General features: G+C 32.9%; 2 protein-coding genes across 3 annotated transcripts; both read left to right on the top strand.

The window, feature by feature from the left end:
• Positions 1–488: 488 nt before the first annotated feature.
• LOC107929417 (P-loop guanosine triphosphatase YjiA) lies at positions 489–3827 on the top strand. The gene is made up of 10 exons (XM_016860834.2): positions 489–758; positions 851–916; positions 1049–1232; positions 1440–1636; positions 1786–1836; positions 2051–2142; positions 2292–2353; positions 2617–2708; positions 3284–3388; positions 3499–3827. The coding sequence occupies exons 1-10, from the start codon at positions 513–515 to the stop codon at positions 3634–3636; spliced, it is 1233 nt and encodes a 410-aa protein (XP_016716323.2). The 5' UTR covers positions 489–512; the 3' UTR covers positions 3637–3827.
• Positions 3828–5143: 1316 nt separating this feature from the next.
• On the top strand, positions 5144–7552 carry LOC107929435 (myb family transcription factor PHL11). 2 transcript variants are annotated; one of them, XM_016860853.2, is made up of 6 exons: positions 5144–5645; positions 5981–6057; positions 6151–6214; positions 6309–6384; positions 6850–6919; positions 7003–7552. In XM_016860853.2, exons 1-6 carry the CDS (start codon positions 5498–5500, stop codon positions 7405–7407), a joined length of 840 nt encoding a protein of 279 aa, XP_016716342.1. In that variant the 5' UTR covers positions 5144–5497; the 3' UTR covers positions 7408–7552. The 2 variants fall into 2 exon arrangements, with proteins under 2 accessions (XP_016716342.1, XP_016716343.1); XM_016860854.2 differs by having other exon boundaries at positions 5145–5645; positions 6151–6211.
• The last annotated feature ends 496 nt before the right edge of the window (positions 7553–8048 follow it).

The following is an 8048-nucleotide window of genomic DNA, read 5'->3' as shown; positions in this document are numbered from 1 at the left end:
ACTTTTCTATTAGGGTTCTAAGTTTAAAAATTAGAAATTTTAGATAATTTTAAAGAAAATTAAATCATAAAGTTAACAGAAGAGGGAAAAACTTTTGTTTGATGCTTTTTTTTGTCTAGAGAAAAAGTTAGATGTTAGCGAGATTATTGAAATACGACGGTGAAGAAAGTTCCTAAAACTCTAAAGCTTTTGAATAGTTTAATGAGTTGAAATTGAATGATCAAAGTAAATTTATTAATAATTGAGTGATATTGGATATAGTTTTAGCTTATAATAAATAGTGAATTAGAAGCCATCAAATATCTATTAACAATTTAACAACTCAATAACTTAAACGATAATTTTTAAATAATTTAGCCTTTGTAAAATTAAATAATTTTTAAAATTGAATGTGTTAGAATCACATTTATTTGTTAAAATTTCTTAACTTATACGGGTAATTAGTTTCCATGCAAACCAATGATATATAAACCCCTCGAATTCAAAACACAAAATCCTTGCTAGGGTTTTAAATGTTAACTTTAGTTCCCATTTTGTCTGGAGCTTTCGAGATTCAAACAATGGCAGCTAGATTCTTCATTTCAAGAAGTTCATCCAAAACCCTCAGTCAACTTCTTCTACCATGTCTCCACCAATCTCACTACCTCGCTACCACTCTTCCCCGAAACTCAAGAGGCTTTTCCTCTGAGCCTCCCGGCTTTGCCTCCGATAACCGTGTTCCGGCCACCGTCATCACTGGTTTTCTCGGTTCTGGAAAGGTCTCTAACCAGTTTGACGAATTGTTTGCTTAGCTTAGTTTCATCTCCAGTTTAATATATATTCAATGTTGATTTTTTGTTTTTAATTGCAGACTACTCTCTTAAATCATATCTTAACTGCTCAACATGGCAAACGGATTGCTGTTATCGAAAACGAGGTACTCGCAATTATTTTAGATTTTGAATGCTGCTAGGTTAGGCTTTCATTTTGTGGATGAATGTAATAGAAATCATTGTTGCTGATTTTTAGAAGGTAATTTCAATGATGACTTTGGTTAATTGGGACGCAGTTTGGTGAGGTTGATATTGATGGATCATTGGTTGCTAGTCATTCATCTGCATCTGAAGAAGACATTGTCATGGTCAACAATGGTTGCCTTTGTTGTACCGTGCGAGGAGATCTAGTTAAAATGCTGTTGGACCTGGTTAAGAAGAAAAATGACAAATTTGACCATATTGTTATAGAAACCACAGGTAAAACCAGCTTTTTACTTGGGTTTTGGAGAGTTGAGTTACTTAGTTTATGATATATGGTGCAAATTACTAAGTTTTGTTGTAGATAAATGATGTCTGCCTAAGTGGTCCGCCTGAGTTACCTGGTTACATGCATCCAATAACTTGCTCAAAGCTTCCCCACTTTATTTCTTTATTTATTTATTTTTTGAGAAACTGTTTTTGCAGGCCTTGCTAAGCCAGCTCCTGTTATAGAAACCTTTTGTTCTGATGAACTGGTTTCACCTTATGTGAAACTGGATGGAGTTGTAACTTTAGTTGACTCGAAGCATGCTATGAAGCATTTGAATGAAGTTAAACCAAGATTTGTTGTGAATGAGGCAGTTGAACAGGTTGCTTATGCTGACCGTATAATCATGAACAAGGTGAACTTTGATTTCTATTTTTTTTCAATTTAGATGGCCTTCTTGATCGTCTTCTACAGTGGTCATATTGAAAGTACAGGATAAAACATTTAAAATGCTTGTAGATCTACTGTTTGCAATGTTGTTTGCTTGTTTCAATTGTTATGCAGATAGATTTGGTCACTGAGGGTGACTTGGAGAAACTGACTGATAAAATCAAGGTACACATATCCAATTTCCAGTACCCTGAATTCTATTTTAGGTTTGTAAATTTAATGAAGAGAAACAATAAAATAAGGAAACGATTAGAACCATTTTTTTGTTGTCTCTCTGAGTTTTCTATTTCATGAACACTATTCTAAAAATCGAGGTTTAATGTCAATTGTATCCGTAGAAGTAGCTTTAAGTAACAATTTGTGGTTTGGTGTTTTCCAGCATATTAATAGCATGGCTCAAATCAAGAGAGCGAAATTTGGAGTCGTTGACATGGACTTTGTTTTGGGAGTTGGAGGATATGATCTTGACAGGTCAGTTATACTTCACTAGTTGACTATTTGAAAACAACTGTTTTTTGCAATTACTTTTCCAGGATAATTCAAAAGCATCTAAATTATCTGTTCACTTCACTTGTGTATCTGATATCTTTTTTAAAAGTTCTAACTCATTTGTTTTGCAGAATTGATTCTGCAGTTAAAGTAGATGATTCTCACTGTGGAAACCATCACCATGACGCACATGGTAGTATGTTGTCTTTTCGTATTTGTTTCCTTTGTTAGTTCTTGTGTTTTAAACCTTTTTTTGTCTATAAGAAATGATAATTTTAAGAACAATCGACAGGAACATAGATGATATTATGGAATTGCATTTTTGTGGATAGCTTTGTCCACTTTCAAATTATTGGCTCTTCTTCCATAGGAAGTTGTACCTATTGTAGCTTAAAATTCATTCTTCTTATCTTTATTTTAATCTATTTTATCTTATTTTACTTTTGGACATTATAGGACACCACAAGGATCATCATCATGACCACTTGCATGATTCTGCTGTATCTAGTGTTAGTATTGTTTCTGAGGGAACCCTTGATCTTGATGAGGTAAGAAATACTTTATAAAAGTGTAGCTTTTCCCGGCAAGAATGGGTGAAACTACATATAATGCCATACAATTTATAAGTGAATTAGGATTTGGAGGGAGGAAACGACATGCTTGATAAAATTGGATTTGTAAATTTAGGGTCTAATTGGTTAAGTGTAAGCAGGGGGGAGGCAGGGGCCTTGCCCACCTGGTTTGGTAAAATTGTTATTTGATCCCCCAAAATTGTAAAGTTATCAGTTAATAAAATAGTAAAGTTGCAGTCCGTCTCTCAAAAAACATTATAATTTAATCTCAACCCCTAGTTAAAGTTTTCTAGCTTCCCCCTTAGTGTAAGGTTTGGCATGGAAATGGTTCAATGTCAAAGAAGCATGAGGTGGTCTGTGTTTGTCGATTTTATAGCTGAAAAGTTGAAAATATGAGAAAATACAAACAAAAATATAACCATCATTTTTGTACTGAAAAATTAAACCTCTTATCAATCAATTAATTTTGTTCCTTCATAAGCAACATTCTTTGAGTTATATATTTCATATCGTTAATTAGTGTAGTTATTACATGGTTGTGGATGAAGCAGGTTGATGATTGGTTTGAAAGATTGATGGAAGAGAAAGGGGAGGACCTATATAGAATGAAAGGAGTGTTGTCTGTGAATGGCTCTGATCAGCGTTATGTTTTTCAGGTCCTATTATTCACCCCACGTTTCCAATTACCTTTTTTTTTTTTTGGGGGGGGGGGGGTCAACAAATGAAGTTACTTTATTGTCCTCTAAAATTGTGAGCACGATGGCAGGGAGTGCATTCCACATTAGATGGCTGCCCGGGGAAAACATGGGAACCTGATGAGAAGAGAACAAACAAGCTGGTTTTCATTGGAAGAAATCTGGATGAAACTGCACTTAGAAAAGGTTTCAAAGGTTGTCTAATTTGATATATAAACCAAAAATTGGGGGACAAAATCAACTACAAACCCTGCTTGGTCCCCTAGTATTAGTTTTGTTTCGTTAAAAATTGTAATTAATTAATCTCCTTTTTCTACCTTTAAGGATGCATCGCTCTTACAAAAACACGGAATCAATAAGCTTTTTAATTGGAGAGTTTGTTGATTTCGTCTTTGTAAAACTTCTGATTTTCTTTATTTTCCAAGTGCAGAATCTATAAAATAAGATTGAATTTTTCGAAATTAAAATTAAACATAAATTCTATTTCAATATGCGGTGGGAATATAAGAAAATTTGATATAATATTTGAATTTTGTTAGGTAAATAAAATTTTAATTTTAATTTAATTGTATATATATTTATTTATTTTATTTTTACTTAATTGTATTACTTAAAAAATTATTTCATTTTATTTAATTATTTTTAAGGTAAATTATCTAATTCGTCAAAACTTTTTAGGTGCTTTTATTTTGATCATTCAAATTAAAGTAAGTGTAACTTTGTCAGAAAATTTTATTTTAGAGATACAAATTCTAAGGAGGAGAGTTGATGGAAGCAGAATGGCGCGGTGGCTGGAAGCAGGGAGCAAAGGAAGAAGAAGAATGGTGGAGGCAGGGGTGGCATGGAGGGAAAGAAGATGATGAACAGTTGTGAGGGTAAAAAAAAAAAAGAGGAAAAAAATGCTGTCCACAGTCGGCTATAATTAGGGATTTAAGTTACGAGGGACTAAAATGAAAAATTTCTCTCACGATGGTGATTAAATTACAAATATTTTTATTTAGATTGATGCTCAAAAAATTGAATAATTAACTAAATAATTTATTTTCAGTTTATATAATTATTTGTATAAATAATAAGATAAATTATTGGAACTTGTAAGGTTATAATTTCTACCTCATTTATTACAAATTTTGAGAAATAAAAGCTAATAAAATTTGAACTTGTGTGTTTGTTTAATGATTAAGATATTTATTATTTGATGTATGGTTTAAGTTTGGATTTCGCTAATTGTATCACTGTTAAACTTGGTTTTAAGTATTCTACCAAAAAAAACTCGGTTTTAAGTATTAATGTTTAAATTTTATGATACACAATAAGTTTCCATATTTTCTGCAAGTAATTATATTCTACTTAAATATTTTTTTTTAAGAGAAAAACCGACAATTTTATTATTTTAATTCTGTAGATAGAATTAAGAAAGGATGGAAAAGAAAAAGTAAAAAAAAAAAAAGGAAACGGCCAAAAGGGGATAGATTCATTGGACAGCTTATTTCACGGGCTGAAGCGAATATTCTACAGTCATCTCCAGCTCCCCGTTCCTTACGAAAATCTCAACACGTGTCCCATCCTGCCGGGCCCACTCATCTGGGGCCGGCCACCTTAAATGGCACTTACTTCCTCCCCTCGTGGGTCCCTTTCCCCGAGTATTCCATGCTGGCCCTTACGTGTCATCCCTTTAGTTCTCTCAAATCACCGTTAGATCATCATCGTATCAAAAAATCTAAAAGGTTGGACCCCTGATGCAGGATGAGGACGTACACTGGAGCAGTATAAAATTATGGGGTTGTGTTTTGTTTGGTGTTGATTGCAATCATGTTTGTTTGCTTTAAGATTCGTCGCCGAGCTTTCCTCTGCATGTTCTTCCTTTAAATATATATACAAAAAAAAAAATCACCGCCCACTTCTCATTTAATAAAATATTTCATATATGAAGTTAAAACAGCAAAAAGAGGTTGACATTTTTTGGTGTTCATGTTCTTATAATTCTATCCAATTCTGTTTGACATTTTTTTGGATTTAAGGAGGAACCGGTTATTATTCAGTTTAAAGTTAGAATTGAAGGGTGTTAAGATGGAGAGATTAAGCTATGGAGGGAATGGGAACTATGGTTACGAAAATGGGGTGGTGATGACCAGAGACCCCAAACCCAGGCTGAGATGGACGGCTGATCTTCACGACCGATTCGTCGACGCCGTAACTAAACTCGGTGGTCCTAACAGTTAGTCTTTCTCTCCTGTTTCTTCTTTTCCTACTCATTTTTTTTTTACGATAAATTAATATTGAGGTTATAGCAAGAACAGGTTGTAACAATGTGATATGAATTAAATTTAATTACCAACATAATTTTAGTACATTGGTGCAGCTTTTTATGTCTGCAATTGGTTTCTGTATGCACATCGACAAGTTCAAGGCTAATTCTCTGAATTTTTTGTTTTTAAATGATTGTGGAATTGTATTAGTAATTTATGGTTTTTGTACTACATTCTTATTGTAATGCTAGAAACATATTGCAACAGTATAAGCCTAATGTCAATGAGAAAATTCTGCTTGCAGAAGCAACTCCAAAGTCTGTCCTAAGACTGATGGGGTTGAAAGGCTTGACACTATACCATTTGAAGAGCCATTTACAGGTATATATATATATAAGACATGGACATTAATGGCTTAATGCTTTTAAGGGTTCGTCTTTCAGTTTGCTTTTCATTAATTATTTTGTTCTGTAGAAATACAGATTAGGACAGCAATCCAGGAAGCAAAGTACTGCAGACCAGAACAAAGAGAATGGTCGTAAGTTTGTTGATCATTACAGTACTTATATAATTCACAATCATTTTTGCAAATATTTGATTAAAATCAATGCCATTCCTTGATCTTTATCTAGGGAGTTCGTATGTACAATTTAGCAATCATTCTTCAGGGACAGTCACCAATTCACCAAGAGCTGACGATGATAAAAGGTAAATAAAATGCAAATTATATGGGTGAAAGTATCATGGAGCTCTTATACTAGGAGTTAGATTATATTTTGCCCCCTTTACTTAAAAATTAGGCAAATTAGTCCCTATATGTTAGATTAAATACCAAATTGGTCCTTACTGTTAAAAAATTCATTGATTTCTATTGATAACAATTGGTGTAGCTAATAGAATAACTAAACAGTTACACGTGATATATCATGTGTATTTCATGCTAATGTAACAGTGGAAATGGATTAAATTTATAACAAAAGGACCAGTTTACTCTTTACTCTAACGTATAAGGATTAATTTGCCCATTTTTTTAGTAGAGGAGGTAAAATGCAATCTGACTCCTAGTATAAGGGCCTCCATGGTACTTTTACCAAATTATATCTTAGCACAATTTGCAATTTCTGTTTTGTCCATCCTAATGCAGAACTGATAAATGAATGTACAATGAAACAGACAAATCCAAATGACAGAGGTACTCAAGTCTCAGATGGAAGTACAAAAGACCTTAGAAGAGCAACTTGAGGTTAATTTATACCTTTTAAGTACATATCGATTTACATTATTAGTCGTTGCGAATTGGCTTGTAATTTCGATTTAACTTTGCAGGTACAGAAGAAATTGCAGATGAGGATAGAGGCTCAAGGAAAGTACTTGCAGGCAATATTAGAAAAAGCCCAAAAGAGCCTCTCATTTGATATCCACAGCGAAGAGAACGTAGAAGAAAAAAGAGCACAACTAACAAATTTCAACTTGCCTCTGTCCAGTCTCATGGATAGTACAAATGAAGCTGACAGGAAATCAAACATGGCACAAATGAATCACGTAATTCCCACCAAGGCCAACTTTTCTGCTAGTTTCCATGGTCATGGAGTGGGAGATAGAGAAGAAAACAAACATGTTAAGCGTAAAGTTGAGGGAGATTCCATTAATTTAGACCTAAACACCAAAGATAGCTATGAGTATGGTGCTGTAAATGGAAACCAGCTTCAATCACACTTTGTTTTTTCATAAGAGATGAAATTTCAAAAACTCATTGTAGTCTATGAATTTTATTTTAACATTTCCTTGAATTCATTTTTATCTATTGTTGTTATCTACAACTCAAACAGAGACAATACAGGGGCATCCATTTGTTGAACAAATATTTTTTAAGTCATTAAATTCTCTTTTCGTTTCACTCTTAAGTTTAGACTTTCCCCTCTGGGTTTAAACCAAAAAAGGTGTAAGGCTTTTGGACTATATATTCTCATTGACACTTAAATTTTGCTTTCGGCCAAATATGTCTATATATTTTGATACAATAAATAGAATACCCTATAATCTCTCTTTCAATCCTTGAAAAAAAGGAGAAATGCGTTTTAGCATTCTTAAATCCACGAATTTTTATATTAGTAATAATGTCGATACTAATTGAGTTAAGAGTCTATCAATCTCTAGAAAAATATTTTTAATATTCAATAAGAATATGCTAGATGCCATGTTTTTATGGGTAATTTTTAAATACATTAAGATAAAAATAATAATTCAAATATCAGAATTAAGAATATAATTGGGGCAAGAAATTATTTACTTAAATAGGGAGGGTGTTGAACCTAGATTTTAGGTAATTACTTACCCCGTCATTCAACAACATTGAAATTTCAACTATTTTT

The sequence above is a fragment of the Gossypium hirsutum genome, chromosome A08 (genome assembly GCF_007990345.1).
Source record: "Gossypium hirsutum isolate 1008001.06 chromosome A08, Gossypium_hirsutum_v2.1, whole genome shotgun sequence".
In the NCBI taxonomy this organism is placed as follows: domain Eukaryota; kingdom Viridiplantae; phylum Streptophyta; class Magnoliopsida; order Malvales; family Malvaceae; genus Gossypium; species Gossypium hirsutum.
The sequence above is the reverse complement of the archived record's forward strand: the minus strand, read 5'-3'. Positions and strand labels throughout refer to the sequence as shown.

Coding starts and splice junctions, on each gene's coding strand:
- LOC107929435 (XM_016860853.2), top strand. CDS start 5,498: ATGGAGAGATTAAGCTATGGAGGGAATGGGAACTATGGTTACGAAAAT. Junction 5,646..5,980: donor TAAACTCGGTGGTCCTAACA/GTTAGTCTTTCT, acceptor TTCTGCTTGCAG/AAGCAACTCCAAAGTCTGTC. Junction 6,920..7,002: donor CCTTAGAAGAGCAACTTGAG/GTTAATTTATAC, acceptor TTAACTTTGCAG/GTACAGAAGAAATTGCAGAT.
- LOC107929417 (XM_016860834.2), top strand. CDS start 513: ATGTTAACTTTAGTTCCCATTTTGTCTGGAGCTTTCGAGATTCAAACA. Junction 2,143..2,291: donor GGAGGATATGATCTTGACAG/GTCAGTTATACT, acceptor TTTGTTTTGCAG/AATTGATTCTGCAGTTAAAG. Junction 2,709..3,283: donor GAACCCTTGATCTTGATGAG/GTAAGAAATACT, acceptor TGGATGAAGCAG/GTTGATGATTGGTTTGAAAG.